Here is a 15,718-nt window from a genome sequence, read left to right as displayed (position 1 = left end):
AGCATTTGGCGCATATCCCTCTGTACCTTTCCTGATCGTGTAGCCAACGGACGCCTTTCAATTGCTATAATTGCACCCACCTCCACCACCTCCCCTGGTAGCTCGTTCGATACACGCACCACCCTATGCGTGAAAAGTTGACCCTTCGGTCCCTTTAAAATCTTTCCCCTCTTACCTTAAACTTATGCCGCCCAGTTTTGGTCTCCCCTACCCTGGAAAAAAAATACCTTGACTATTCACCCTATTCATGGCTTCATGATTTTATTAACCTTTATAGTCAATTTTCACATCAAATAGTTTTGGGTGAAGTAGGAGATAACAAAAGTGTGGAACTGGATGAACACAGCAGGCCAAACAGCATCTTAGGAGCACAAAAGCTGACGTTTCGGAAGGGTCTAGGCCCGAAACTTTTGTGCTCCTGAGATGCTGCTTGGCCTGCTGTGTTCATCCAGTTCCACACTTTGTTATCTCGGATTCTCCAGCATCTGCGGTTCCCATTATCTCTGATACAGTTTTGGGTGAAGTGCCTGTTTTATTATGTTAGTAAAACTTTTGCTGGAAACTCCGAAGAAGCAATCGATAAATAGACACCTCATGGATTAGGAAAGAGCACTAGAACGGCGCAAAAACTACTTGCGAATGACGTAATTTAGAAGTGGCTTCAAACACCTGCTCGAATGTTATTGCAAGTTGTAGCACACCTTTGCCATCGACATGGTGCTCAGATTGTCACGTTTGTCTTTCTATCCAAACAGCCCGGGAGAGGCAAAATTTATTTATTTTGCTAGTTCAGATTAAGGATAACAACACAGCGGGGTTTCTAGGCTGGGCGTGCTTGTTTACAGGTTTATTTATCGGAACCAACATACTGTTTTCATTTTGTAGGTGACAACTGTGAGGATAAAAGCCCACCAGGTCCATCCTCCAAGAGAGTCCGTACTGCCTACACCAGCGCACAACTCGTGGAACTGGAAAAGGAATTTCATTTTAATCGTTATCTGTGCCGTCCTCGGCGAGTTGAAATGGCAAACTTATTAAACCTTACTGAACGCCAGATTAAAATCTGGTTTCAGAACAGAAGAATGAAATACAAAAAAGACCAAAAGTCCAAAGGGATCATGCATTCGCCTGTTGGACAGTCTCCAGAGAGAAGTCCTCTTTTGAATGCGCAAAATAACATTGGATTCTCAAGCCAGCTCCCTACTGTCAACAGTCTGAGTTACGAAGCTCCTTCGCCCACATCATTTACCAAATCCCAACAAAACATGTATGGTTTAGCTGCGTACACTGCACCGCACAGTAGCTGTCTACCCCAGCAAAAAAGGTACCCAGGCACAGAGTATGATCATCACACTCTGCAGGGCAGTGGTAGTTTTACCAATCATAACTTGCAGGGCAGCCCTGTGTACGTTGGAGGGAACTTCGTTGATTCAATGCCAGCTTCTGGTCCCATGTTCAACCTTAGTCATCTTCCGCATCCTTCATCAGCTACTGTGGACTATAGCTGCGCCGCTCAAATACCGGGCAATCACCATCATGGACCTTGTGATCCCCATCCTACATATACAGACCTGACTCCTCATCACACATCTCAGGGAAGAATTCAAGAAGCGCCCAAACTAACACATCTGTAATGGGCTAGCACGTTTTGCCAAGTGATGTCACTTCGCTTTTTTATTACCTCATTTGTATCAAATATTCTCCTGCTACAAGACTGCCACAGTATTCGTCCACCATTCACTTTCTACCTGTTACATTGCTTTCCTGTATTCATTCAAGGGTCTACGCGTCGACCATGCCTTCCGTTAAGATCCTAGCGTAATGCAGAATGCAAACAGGGGAAGAATTGCTTGAAATAGGTGCTTTTGAAGGTAAGACATAATGAAGATACTCTTCAACAACCCTTCTTAATGTGGAATTTAAAAGACTGGTAATTCTAACCTCCACTTTGGTGGATTTTGACCGTAATTGGTGTAACTACCCAAAACTTCAGCTCTGGACTTCTCAGTAATGAACGAACTGAATTGAACATCAATGATATGTATTTATTATTTTAAGTCGAAAAGAAAAGATTTTTCTATTACTTATTTATCCTCGTCTTAATGTATTTATGTGAGATTTATAGATCTTATACAATCTGACTTTGACCTGTTTGATCCATGTCTGTTACAATCATATTTCTCCCCTTTAGTAAACCTGGGTTGAAACTAGATGAGAGGATAGTTTTTTGAGCAGTTGTATCAGTGGCTGGTGTTTTTAGATTATATAAGGGTTATCTCTGAAAGCAAATTGTAAGTTACGATTGTAGTAAATCAGAAAATATGTGGCACTACACAATAGACGACACATTTCTATAAGAATACTTTATTTCAATTGTCTGGTACTATTCCAAAAGATATTTAGAATAAAAATGTGTTCTTTGACTAAACCTGGATCCTTTATTTATAAATACGTATGCACCATTCCAGCTGTATGCTTCGCCATCTTGTCTCCTCACTTCTCATTAATCCAAGACAAGCTGACTCCAGCCAATGACTATGATGTTCGGCAGAGCTGTAGTCTGGTTAAATATATATATATGCAAAACGATATATTACATTTTCCAAACATATGTTGAAATAATATGAAAAACGTTTGCGACGCTTTTGTATTGTGCTCACCATTGTATCATAAGATATCAAATGTAGAATCAAGCGTACAAAATAATGAGAAGGAACAAAGCAGGAGGAATTGTAGAAGTTAAATCGAGATGAAATGTAGTCAACTAGCAAGAGGTAAATAAAACCGTGCAAAATAAGATACAAGCATGAACATTTTGGTTACCTTGACTAATCTTGTCAATCATTATTTCGTTTGTTTATTTTTCTAATTTACCTTTCGGTGGAATGTAATTTTCCATTGAAATATATTTGAGGAAAAAGTTAACGTCTTTTGTTTCCAAAAAACTCGAAAAACAATCAATCCAAATAAAAATAACGAGTGAATAATGCCGCAGAAGTTATCTGATAATACAGGAATAAATCCAAAAATAAGCCCCAATCCGTTACCGTTATCTTATGAAGACGTCGACATTATTATGTAGAAAACTGTGTTCCGAAGTGCCCCGGTGTCAGGTGCCTGCGACAGGGAGCTTAGTCCCAGGCATTATCTGCTGACTCTCTCCACAGCAGCAGCCCGCAGCCCCGACACATGCGGCGCCATTTTGTTTGACAAATAAAGCAGGGGCGCTCAAAGCCTTCTGGCAACAAAGATATCTCTCAGCCGTCGAAAATAATGTCATTATTTGAAATAAGGATGAAGTGGGCTTGACAACATCTGAAAACTTCAACAGCTTGACGAAGACAAGGTCTAAGCTTTTGTTTACGACTTTAGAGCTTGAAGTCAGCGTAGCAGTTACAAGTTCTCTTCAGTGTAAACTCCTGATTTACTTAAAATCCTTGACCATAAGCTAGTGATAAAAATGAATGTAGAATTGTTCAAAGACACCGCACCCCGCTCTTTTGGTTATTGTTACTTTAAACATGCCTATCACGAACGCCAACGCCGAAAAACGCTTCAGAACGTTGTTTTGTCAGTACATCACCCACTCGCCAAGGAATGTAAAATGTTGACTTTCCAATCCAACGGGAGAAAAAGGACATTCTTATAAAACAATTTTATGTAAGCCGGAGACCAGCTGAGTAGTATTACAAAAAAGAAATATAATGATGCATTTTAACTGGGGTTTAATGTTTGCTAATCCCAAGCATTTCGTACATGTGAGCACAGCAAAAATAGCAAATACTATGCTTACTAATTTGCCCATAGCAGATTACAGAAAGAGCAGCTTTTAAGTTTTAAACGCCAAATAACTCACTGTCGTTGCTCTTAAATGCGGGAAGTTCATAAATCACTGCAGCTGTGCTCGGGGAGAATCCGCGAGATGTTACTTCGAAAATGTTTAAATCATTGGCTTGTGGGTGTTTATGAAATTAACAAATAACATTTAAACAGGGAGCCATTTGTAAACAGGATCGGCTGATCCAGACGGAGAAAGGGCGATGCTACTTGTTCAGAGTGCAAAAAAAACATTCCAAACCATTTCAAATAGCCCAAAAACGGGGAGGGGTGGAGTTGCAAAAAGTTTACATTATCTGTTTATATGCATGTTAAAATCCAGGGACTGTCTGAAAGTGATCCTGTTCTACTTGGCACTGGGCCTCACTGCCAGCTCCTACTGTCCAGGGTGCTGTTCAGGCCACAGCTTGTATTCATTCTTCCACACCGTAGAGCCTTGCGATGATTGTCACATTTCCAAAGATTAATTGATTTGTCGTTTATTACTCCACGCTACACATATGTAGGCAGAAATCTAGAATTGAGTGTTCTTTTCTTCTCAGGACTAAAACCACCCACCAAGTGATGCAGAATGTTTTGTAACAGTACAGTACACTTGCTATCTTCTAGAAATGACTTTGCATTACTTTACAGTATAAACATGGCCTGGAGACCGCAGGGAAATGCTGCCTACACCTTTATATATTTTATTTCAGAATCATTCAGAAAGCCAGTGCTATTTTCCACCCCTGTCATTGGTTAAGGCGATCATGTGACGATAAAATCAGCCTCATCTCAACATCGTGTCTGTGTATTCAATAGACATAGTTTAATAATAGCACGGTCCCTCAGCGTTTGTAATCAGTACATTTTATAAATATACATTTTCAAAGAAACTATCAAATAAGCAATTTTCTACCGATTCTGCCCGGGCAGAAATGAACAACGGGTTTGAGAGAGAGGTTGGTTTTATCAATAGTGAACCATCGCTTGCCGAGTGTCTGACATCCTTTCCTCCTGTTGGCGAGACATTTCAAAGTTCATCAATCAAGAACTCGACGCTTTCACATTCGACACTGATTCCTCCTCCTTTTGAGCAGAGCTTCAGAAGCTTGGACCATGGTAACACAAAACAAAATGAGAAAACGCACACTTCAAAAAGCATTGGTCGGGCCACGTTAGGAGACAAACCTCTGGAATATCCGTGGATGAGAGAAAAGAAAAGCCACAAGAAAAAAACTGTCCAAGCAACGGGATCATTCTCATCTTGTTCTTCTAATGAAGGTCAGGTCCATCATATGTTTCCTTACTTTTTTGGGGAGGGGGAGCGGGGATGGTGGTCATGTTTGGTGAGCAGCGTTTTTTTTTATATAAAGGATTATATTTGAAGCAGTAATAAACGATTCGTTGACTGAAAGATGTCAGGCCTGAAAAATGCCAAAAAACTCCAACTATATTCAAAATGTAAACAGTGTCTGCTGGAGCCTACAGAACTCTTAGTATTCTGTGAGTATCAATGACCTGCACATCAGCAAATTCCAGACATCTGTATCTGTTTTCTGCTGCCCTACTGGGCCATTTTCTGCTGGAAGCCTTTTGTGTCTAGGAGGCGGCCATTTTATGTTCCTGGATTATTCGCAAAGATTTGTGATAACTTATCGAAACTTTCCCCTCCTCACTACAGAAAATGAAGAGCTTAATGAGCCGGACAACGGGAGTCCTTTTGACAGCTCCAGGAGACTACGAACCACTTACACAAACACTCAGTTGTTGGAGCTGGAAAAGGAATTTCATTATAATCGCTACCTTTGTAGACCACGGAGGGTAGAAATCGCAGCTCTTCTCGATCTAACAGAAAGGCAAGTCAAAGTCTGGTTTCAGAACAGACGCATGAAACACAAAAGACAAACTCGATTCAAACAAAGCCAAAACGCCGATTCAAAGCGCCATTTTCCTAACAGTGTTAATCAGAGTGGGTTTTCCACAAGAAGCTTTGCTGAGACACCTGTAAATAAAACTTTGCATTCGTTAGAGAGTGACAAAAATGCTGAGCCATATCTTAGCGATTCTGCTCATCAAGATACATTAAGCGATATCAGCAGTGACCTGTTCAGTGTTATTGGCACTTCTCTGATCTGCACTGAGGAAACCCATAGTCATTACTTCCCACAGAGCTCAGATGAAACTGACTCCCTGCTACCTATGCTGAAAAACTGCTCGGCTGGAACGAGTCCTAGCAGTCCAGAGAGTTTCAGCATCCCATCTCTGGAGGATTTAGACAAAATTACAATCGAATCACGTTTAGATCTAATAGAAGAATTACCTCAACTGTCTTTGTTGGAAAACGAGGACACACTAGTTGTTCCATCCAACCTGTTTGACGTTATAAGTGACAATTTTAACTCAAACGATTTTCAAGAATTGCAGTTTTAGATCGACATCCCCTTCACGCACACATAAGTCTGTTGATATTCTTTAACACCGATATTTGTAAGAGCTGTATTACTAAAATGGAAAGTCATGGCACATGCCTACTGATCCTAAACTTTAAGGATCTCCCACTCGTGTCTGCATTCTGTTATGTAACCAATGTAACAAGTCCTGAGAAATTCCATGAAATGCAAAAAATAAAGTATTTTCAGTATTTTATTTTAAATAAGGTGAATATTTCAAGTATCTGCAATTTTTCAAAAACTGGAGTCCGTTTGTCTTTACAATACATTTTATAAGATAGCTTTGTGTAAGGATAAGAATTAACGTGGAAATATGCAAGTAAAAGTAAACATCCGGGCACTGCTGATTGCTCTCAATTTAATGGTTGAATTGCCTTCGTCCAAAGTTCCAATCAGCAATATTCCTAGAAAATAAAACAAAAAGATAATCAGCAACCAAACAACATAAGTGATAATAGTGATAACTGAATAAAACCGATTGCTCATGTCAAAATATAATTATTTCTATGGAGATATTGGTCGTTAAGGAAAATGCATTATTAAGTTATAGATCATCTTCCACGATTTCCCAATAACGCCCGTAACTATTTAATGTTTTAAGAAAATAGTTTTGAAAAACAATAAGATTACATTCCTCAATCTACACCATAGATTTTATTTAAATTTAAACACTGAAATAAATTGAAATATTTAATTAGTTGATATGGAAATCGAAAGGGAGGCCAACAGGGCTGATTATTCACACACGGAAAAATCAAGTTGATCATTATTCAGAAGCTCAGTCATTACAGAATGAGAAGAAACTGGTGCTGATCACAGGTCCACCATGGATGTGGTAATTCGGCAGTGGTATAAACCCGTGAAAGACGCCATTTTGTTCGGTCGAGTCAAATCTGGGAGCTGAATAGATCAATGCGTTGATATTTTATTTCGGAGAACTGTAAGGAAGAAAATATCTATACTTATGGCGTTCGAATAAGGACAGGTTGGCGAGCCCTCTGATATTATAACCACATCGTAAAACATAACAACTCGAGTAAAGGCCGCTTGAAATAAGCATATTTGCTATTTGATTCTCCTTGGATTTTATTTAGAGGTTCACAATAGGTTATCACTAGTTGTGCAATATAATTAAGACCCAAAACAATTCAACTACATTTTGATAGGATATCTGGGTAAAATTGTCAGGTGCCGGAGGATATTTAAGAACAAGCACACATTGGTGGAAGATTTAGTAATATTTAGTTTATATTTACAAGATGGCATGTACTTCATCATGGAGAAAGATCCGAATGAGTAAATAACTAACTGTAGCAACTGAATACAGTTCAGTGTAATATGTTGCAGCAGATCTATCCTACTAAACAATTGGCTGCAATTTGATCTAAAAGTTCTTTTATTTTTAAACCACTTAGAAATCGAATTCACGGTGCGATGAAATCTGTTGAGCATGTTATTGCCTATAAATGACATATAGAAAAGAAATAAAATGCATCACAATTTAACCCAGAAATTCACAAGTTACTGCGAAGGCAAGATGCAACTTATCTTCCTGTTTCATTAAAGGGAATACGTATGCTTTTCAACCGTTTACTTAAGTCTATTTGCAGCATCAGGAAACAAAGAATAACACTCTATTTTGAAAGAAGTATCTCTGAATCGTTCACACACCTACGCAATTTGTGTTAGCAGGTTTTTGTTGATTGTGACAGACAAAGATGTGCATCAAAACGCCCACGTTCCATATTTGTAATGCCCAATAAATATTTAATTTTTGAAGTTCTTGCTTTATCTACTTTATTTTCAGAGAAAATAGCGTAGTGCGAACATTAAGTGTCTGCTTTGTTAACAGGAGACAAGACAGCGCGCTTAATGTTTAAAGGCTAGAAGAGTCCTCACGAGGTTGTTTCGTATTTCAAGATTTGCTGTCGCAATATTAAAGTTCCAAAGTTTGTATTAGGTTCGGTTATTTATACGGAGACCTTAAATGCATGTTAGTTCGTATTTTCGCTCGGATAGTATCATTGGAATTATACGTCCAGAGTATTTTGATTTAAATTTGTGTAAGAAAAATCCAGGTCTCGCTTTGAATGCTGTACCAAAAATAAGGAACGATTTTCTATTCAGCTATTTATACTAGTCGGACTCCTTGCAGCTTCACCTCTGCATTCTAAGACCGGTCAATCAAGTTATAAGCTCATGTAGTTCTTTCTGAAACTTCATGTGTTGTATCATGGTGCCATTATAGCGAGGTCATGCCTTCCCGATTCAATCATAATAACAAGTAATATTTGACCCTGCATAAATTATGACGTTCATGGCATTTCTATTAATACCAAAATATTACACGTTTTCCAAATATTTGAAACATTTAGCCCTAAAGGAAGGGTGGGTTTTGTGTTTGTTGTTTCTAGTAATAACCAGCAGCTCTCCAGGAACACTTGAGTAAAGGATCACGTGGTAGCAAGATCAGTCATCACATTTCATGTTTATGTGAACAACTGCCTGATATATTTACAGCCAATATTTCCGTTCATTTTGCAAAAGTGATAGCTGCAAAGGTACATTTGTAAATAAAAAGGAAAGCTCATTTGGAATTTGAAACAACGCACTAACAAACAGGGAGTTTTGCTGGAAGACTTGCAGCTCTGTCTGGATGCATAGCTGTCAGTGGGGTATTGTTAAGAGTTCATCAATCATGAAATCTGCACTTTTCCCTCGACAGCAGTTCCTCCCTCTTTAAAGCAAGCCAAGGCCAGCTGGGATCCCTCCAACAACCGCTGCCAAGGCGGACAAATGCAAAAGCGAATCACACACCAGTCTAATCACACCACAGACGATACCTCCTGTATGACTAACCTTCGAGAAATCTGGAGTCTAACAGCGATCCCTCGTTACTGCTCGTTAAAGAGGGTAAAACATTTCAAGGGCACCAGAAATCTTGGCTCAGCTGTGAATGCTATGTGTGCTTAAAATATTGTCACGTCTGACTGCATTTGTGGTATTGGGTCATCTACGTTAACCTTTTAAAACATGTCACTAATAGATGTGTTTTCATAGGAATCCCTAATGTATAAAACCTTGTACGTTATATTTTATTTACAACCCCATTTTTACTCTGGTCGATCCACAGACCAGTTAATGGAGAGCTAATCTAGTTGCTTGCACAGTAGGCCCAGTGCAATATCTATATTTTTTGAATGTACGTCTGTGCCGTTGCTCGACAACGGTTCAGCCTTCTTTACGAATTTAGAACGGCTAACATCACCTACCCCAAAACAAATGCAGAAACGGCAGGCAGTTCAAAACAATCTTGACATTCGCGTCCAGTTTTGAAAAATTGCAAAACAGCCCCGGTACTCTTCTCAACATTTGATTTTGAGTCCGACCCTGTCACTTGCAGAGATCGAAGGCCATCGTCATCACCAACATTACTGAGGACCACCACCCGCGCTTCACCTCCCCCAACCGTCCCCTAGGTCCTGGTCAACATACTACAGGGCTAAAATAGAAACTGACCTTATGAAAAGTCAGGTTCCAAGCAGGATAGTGTGCAAAACTTCACATATAGATAGTGCACAAATTGCTGCATTAAATAGCCCTGAGAAACTACAGGCTAATCCCAGCGTCTATTTGTAAGACATTTGCCGCAGAATCTTAGGCCAGGTATTGCTAGCACAGCCAGGTCCAGTTTTGCTCCAGATTCTTGATGATCTAACATGTAAATCTATGACGTTTTACTGATGTGAGTATAAGAAAGTATCGTACTGTATAAATGCAGAAATAAATACCTTCTGATTTGGGAATAGTTCCTCACTCTACTGCAATGACTCCACACATTCTGCTAAAGCAAGTCGGCAATATTCTTTTGACCTTTACACAAGGCCATCTTCAATCATACACCCCCTCCCCAACAATTTAAACCAGATCATCTACTTTTAGAGCTGATTGCACCTCGAAGAATAGTCGAGTGCTTACAGAAGTTATCACATATACGAATGAGACACTGTCCATTCTTTTCGAAAACATTTTTGTGCGATGAACTTAATTCACTATTAAATTACTAAATAATCAGTTAAATGACACGGAAGTATTGCGTAAAACTGTCAAAAGACAACAATTTTCTAATCAACTTCTTTCATTAGTTCAACGTGGAGCACTTGAAACTTCAGAAGAGGTTTTGGAAACTGAAGTGGGTTGATTTTGCATTTATAAATTCTACGTAAGCAAACACAGCGAGAATTCATAAAGCGTTGTAATTTTCCGATTACAAACTATAACGTGTTAAATATGTAAGTTCGCATACGGAAAGAATCATCTCGACGTTTTCTTTATTCGTTTAGTAATTTTATGTTCTGCTGCTAGGCGGATTGTTTAAGATTGCGACACTAGCAAAATGAATAGGTATTTCATGGACTTTACTATTCCAGGCAGTAGCTCAGTTAAGTGCCCACTAATAATTAATATCATATTTGGAAGGAATTCATTACATACCAATAGTTATAACAAAGTTTTATACTTTCTGCTAATTTCTACTGTTAAGAAATCTAGCAAGTAGGGCTCGATATCAGTCAACAGCGATTAAACAAAAACATAATTCGTGCAATGACCAGTTTTTAAAATATATTGCTTTTAACACGTTATTCGAAAAAAAATAAAATTTATAATCCTGCACATATCTTTTAAAGTAAAAACTGCAAAGTTATGTGAACAAAATAAGACAAATGAAGTCAATGAGAATGCACGATGCATATGCTGGGAATGGTCTATGCAGGAATTTGGTCATTTGCAAATCCCATGGCAACTGTATGCTTTCAAAGCCTTTAAACTCACTTCCCCCTGAATTATACATAACACAGCTTTTCAAGATCAGATTAAAACTGCTGATCGCAAAATGAACGAGACAGGTTTTGATAAGATGCACCGGAACAACTCGAGCAACAGAAAAGCAACTGGAACGTAATTTTTCAAACTCTCTCTAAGATTTAATTGCGAGGAAAGCAGAGTGCAATCTCAAATTGATACTCACTTAAAATAAAGCAGAAGGACAAGTGTTCAATTGTAGATACACGGACAGATAGATAGTGTTAATCAAAAAGATGGACAAAACAGACCTGTTATGGTGTAGGGAGATGGGTTTTACGTTCCGAATGTGAAATACCGAATATATATATACACACATTTCCAGTCCTTTCTCTGAGTGAAGAAACTTTTTTTCAAACAACTCTAATTCTATGTTTTACCAAATGAATGAGTTAATGACACGGCACCTAACAAGCTGTTGATATGAATTAGACTGCACACTGCCCCTGGCGATTAAACAGAGCAAGTCATCATGTGCTAAATGCACTCACATCAACTGACACTTGAGTTAGAGCTTCGTTAGTGAGTGTTCTGATACGTAAATGAATGAGTCAAATGCTATCGCGGAAATATACAGGAAAATATTCAGGAACACATTAGCCAAACAACTTAAATATTTAGGTTTATTTGTAGATTTCCCGGAACACTTGCAATTGTTCAGATCGGGACCTCATTTATCGGGCATTGCATTTTGGCCCTAATGAAAGTGACATGTTGCAGTTCATATGATTACACGATTTAACTTTATTCTGCAGTATGTCCATAAGGATGTATATAGTAGGACAAATGACAATCCAGAATGGGCGACATCTAACACTGGGCGGTGAAATAAACAATTCAATCATTAACACGTCTTACCTTTTGTGTCAGTCCTTTTTCTTAAAAATATTGATTCCTGATGTAAATATATTTATAGTATTTTACAATGTTCAGTGTTATTAACGACAATTGACAGCTTGCTGATCGTTAATGAAGGAAGTTCTGTAGTCTGCGTTGTCTAGTTGTTTAAACAGCGTTCAATGGGCCTATGCTAGGATTTGTAAAGCCACGAGTACGCGAGTTAGACAATTGTACTTCAGATCTCTATTCAACACTTCGAACTTTTACCGATATCATAAACGTCATTTAATGTAACTGTGTTCTTCAAGGACCTGATTATTATGTCAGTTACTATGATTTTAGAGAGAAAATAGCACCTAACAAAAGAAACAAGGCCGTTTGCTGGCGGTGCATTCTAAACTGTACACCAAGGGACAGAGGCAGTGCAATACCATAAACTCAACTTCAGAAACCATTGAAACACTCATTTGCTTTACTATTTTCATAGACTTTTCGTTCTTGTTTTCCCGGTGCTGTAACTATAGTGGTTAATTCCTTGGAGCCAAGGACATGCAATCCCCTGTCACAATTGTACCCTGCTTTAGTGATCGCTGTAACGTAAACTAGCGAAGTCTATTGACAGAAGACGGCGTGCTTCACTGTAAACGCCACGATCACGCAACTGAAGCCTATCATTATTCTGCAGCGGTTACACTTCGCCCACACAAACGAGTGTCTTACCTTAGGACCGGCTATGGGAGATCGTCCGCTGAAAAAGTAAGGCTAGTGAACGCCTCTGCGGTCTGTGCTGATGATGTGATCTCAATGGAAGGTGAGCATTGAAGAGTCCACTCCTCTCGGTGGATCAGCAAGGAACTACGGACGCCATGGCATCGCTCCGGTGACGGCCGCTCTGATTGGGTGGCTGGAACCACGTGCTTGTCTTGCTCTATATTAGGAATATTTACTTCCTTTGCGGAGGAAGTGAAAGATCTGCTATGGTGATCAGGGATAGACAGCAATCAGCTAGAGCTAAGCATCTAATTCTGCTGTAGCACATCATTGGAAGAATGAACTCTTACTTAGAATACATTCCCAGTTCAGACATTCTGACGTTTTCTCCGAAGTTCTGCCACAGTAATTCTCCAGCAGTCTCCCTGCAGCAGTGCTCCGGACAAGGTCGGTATGTTTCAACTGAGTCAGTAGACGATCCATCTCCCACCCAACATCACCCTCATCCATCGATGCCTGCTACTCTCGAACTTTCCTATGACTCCTTTCCATCTGCAGATATTCACTTCTTATCTCAGAGTAACGTCGCCTATGACTTTCCTTGTGCCGTTAACCAGGATCAGGATGACACTGGGGAAATGCTCCCATACATCACCTCTGTTTACTCAGGAAGCGCGTCTTTTCCGCTCACTGCGCGCCAACACGAATACAACAATGTCTTTGTTGAGCAGGAAAAACATCAAACCTATGGCAAGGAATTCCAAAACTCTTACCCTGTACGTGATCAGAGTCTATCGACGTCTCAGAGCAGCTACCAAAGGTCGGAATCTTCCACAGGGCGGAGGATCGCTGCAGCAAATACCTTTGAATGGATGAAAGTGAAGCGAAATCCTCCAAAAGCAGGTCAGTAATCTTGCAAACCTAGAACTGAAGGTGCAAACGAAATCTATACGCCTTCTAAAGTTCTCCAAACAGCAATTTTGTATTAATCCTTTCATAGACAGAAACTCGCAATGTTAATAAGTGACCTGCAAGTGTAAACTACTGTTTAAATAATTTCACCTAATGTCTTTCCATTCTCAATTTTATGATCCCTATTAAATGTGTTTGGGCAATAACATGGATAATATCGATGCCACTTTCAGGGTGTGTGTGAGAGTAATGCTGTGAGGAGAATAAGCTAACCAACTTCTCTGTGCTCTCCCAACAGAAGATAGAGCCTAACTATTGTGTGCCTTTTTGTAGCTAAAGCAACTGACTATGGGATCACCAGCTCACCCAGCACCGCCCGTACAAACTTTACCACCAAACAGTTGACCGAACTGGAGAAGGAATTTCATTTTAATAAATACTTGACACGAGCCAGACGGGTGGAAATCGCGAATGTACTACAACTTAGTGAAACCCAGGTGAAGATCTGGTTCCAGAACAGGAGGATGAAACAAAAGAAAAGGGAGAGAGAAGGCTTTCTTGCCAATTTGGCTACTGTGAACTCTTCTCAGAATTCACCTTCTACAGAAAGTTCGGATAAATCGGACACCATCTCTCCCCTGCCTTCCCCATCAACAAAGAGTGCATCAGAAAATCTAAACTTTGTTGAACCGAAGCAAATGCTTTCAGGAATTGGGCCTTAACTTTCAACATACTTTTGGCCGAAAATGTTGGAATCGTTTAGCACCTGACCAAAGTTTTCACCTTTATTCTATTACAATACCGGCAGGTGATGCAGACTGGGTTGTTTGTCTATATTGGTTTGAGGTGATTAAGGTCTGTAAAAATATTAAACTAAGCTCAAGGGTTTGGCCAAAGTTTTCACTTTGACATGCAATGTGTATCAACACAATTGGCATTAACAGTTACGTGCAAAGGCGGAACACAATCTGTCACTCAACTAGTGTGAAAAGACTTTCTTTTCTTAATACGTTTGCACAGCCTTTATAAAGTCTCAAGAAAAGCAAGGTTCCCCACAATGCACCAGGTTTCCCTCATATGCTGCCTTGCTGAGATTTCTATTTGCGCAAAGGAAATTGTTTACATGGACTGTATTTTTTATTGATTTATGTGTGATGACATTGACGAATGTAATGTAGCATGTTCGACATAGCTCCTCAATGAGAGGAGTTTGCACAATTATGCCTCAGGTTGAAAGGTTGCGTTTGCTGCAATGTAACACTGTGCCTATGTAGCATTCTTTCACTGGTAAATATGTTACTTAGCTACTCTACCTCCGTGTTACTTACCATTGTGTATTAAAGACTGGTTATGTTGTATTCAGCTGTATAATGATCTAATTTAATTTTTTTAATTTAATCTCTTAAATGTTGGCCAGTTTCAGTAATTTTGATTGTACGATACAATGTCCAATGGTAGGAATGTGTAAAAGCTTGGAATAAAATATATCAGAATATATGAATCACTCGGAAATCTCTCGCATTTTCTGTACAGAAATTGGACTCAGGAGTTTGGTCAGGATATTTGCTTTGATCTGGAACGTGGATCAGGACACATTTATCTGTGCAGTGCAAAGGTGAACCAAAGTGGTTGACTCAACCAGTGTAAAGTCAGCTTCATAGACTGGTGCAGAAGACAAGCAAGAAGGACACTTCCTGTTTTCGGTTTACTCTTGATTATTCTCTATCATTTTAGTTCAATCAACAATAATTTTACGATTCTATGATTTTATGATTCCTGTCATCAATGTACAGTTGATTGTCTAAAATCGAAATGAGGGACTTCAATTTTTATCTTTTATTGTCATTTTTTGTTACTTCTGTTAAATCAAAAATAATGTTTGAAGAATATACTTAGCGTCAGGTCTCCTCTCCGGAGCCAGGAAGAATGGGCCTTTACATTATTAACGAGTTATAATGAGTCCATTTGGAATACACATCTTTACTCAGCAACTTTCTACAAAATGATCGATACGAGAGGCAAAACATTCATTCAGCTTCCTAATCAGTTGAACAAAAGATGTTCGTATTCGAGAGGTGTGTGCTCAGTGTTGAATTGTTTTGCAACTATAGCTAACGAGCTAA

At 39.2% G+C, this 15,718-nt stretch overlaps 3 protein-coding genes and 1 long non-coding RNA gene across 13 annotated transcripts in view; 3 read left to right on the top strand and 1 right to left on the bottom strand.

Moving 5' to 3' along the window:
• Positions 1-2,759, top strand: part of hoxd3a (homeobox D3a) — a 37,619-nt gene extending 34,860 nt beyond the window's left edge. For all 9 annotated transcript variants that reach the window (XM_059647199.1, XM_048533754.2, XM_048533753.2 and 6 more), the window contains one exon: positions 886-2,759. In XM_059647199.1, the coding sequence (XP_059503182.1) occupies positions 886-1,634 (749 nt within the window). In that variant the 3' untranslated portion in view covers positions 1,635-2,759. The remainder of the gene's footprint in view (positions 1-885) is intronic.
• Positions 2,760-4,649: 1,890 nt separating this feature from the next.
• On the top strand, positions 4,650-8,021 carry LOC125454462 (homeobox protein Hox-A2-like). Its single transcript, XM_048535270.2, has 2 exons — positions 4,650-5,100; positions 5,501-8,021. Exons 1-2 carry the CDS (start codon positions 4,755-4,757, stop codon positions 6,247-6,249), a joined length of 1,095 nt encoding a protein of 364 aa, XP_048391227.1. The 5' UTR covers positions 4,650-4,754; the 3' UTR covers positions 6,250-8,021.
• On the bottom strand, positions 6,445-13,471 carry LOC125454464 (uncharacterized). Its single transcript, XR_007247999.2, has 2 exons — positions 12,693-13,471; positions 6,445-6,673 (listed from the first exon to the last, which is right to left on the bottom strand). It is a non-coding gene; the product is annotated as an uncharacterized LOC125454464 (long non-coding RNA).
• On the top strand, positions 12,940-15,065 carry LOC125454463 (homeobox protein Hox-A1-like). Of its 2 annotated transcripts, XM_048535272.1 has the most exons (3): positions 12,940-13,130; positions 13,242-13,586; positions 13,929-15,065. In XM_048535272.1, the coding sequence occupies exons 1-3, from the start codon at positions 13,022-13,024 to the stop codon at positions 14,315-14,317; spliced, it is 843 nt and encodes a 280-aa protein (XP_048391229.1). In that variant the 5' UTR covers positions 12,940-13,021; the 3' UTR covers positions 14,318-15,065. The 2 variants fall into 2 exon arrangements, with proteins under 2 accessions (XP_048391229.1, XP_048391228.1); XM_048535271.1 differs by having other exon boundaries at positions 12,940-13,586.
• The last annotated feature ends 653 nt before the right edge of the window (positions 15,066-15,718 follow it).

This window comes from Stegostoma tigrinum, chromosome 7, assembly GCF_030684315.1.
Source record: "Stegostoma tigrinum isolate sSteTig4 chromosome 7, sSteTig4.hap1, whole genome shotgun sequence".
NCBI classification, from domain to species: Eukaryota; Metazoa; Chordata; class Chondrichthyes; order Orectolobiformes; family Stegostomatidae; genus Stegostoma; species Stegostoma tigrinum.
Note: the sequence above shows the minus strand (reverse complement) of the source record. Positions and strands in the feature narration are given on the sequence as shown.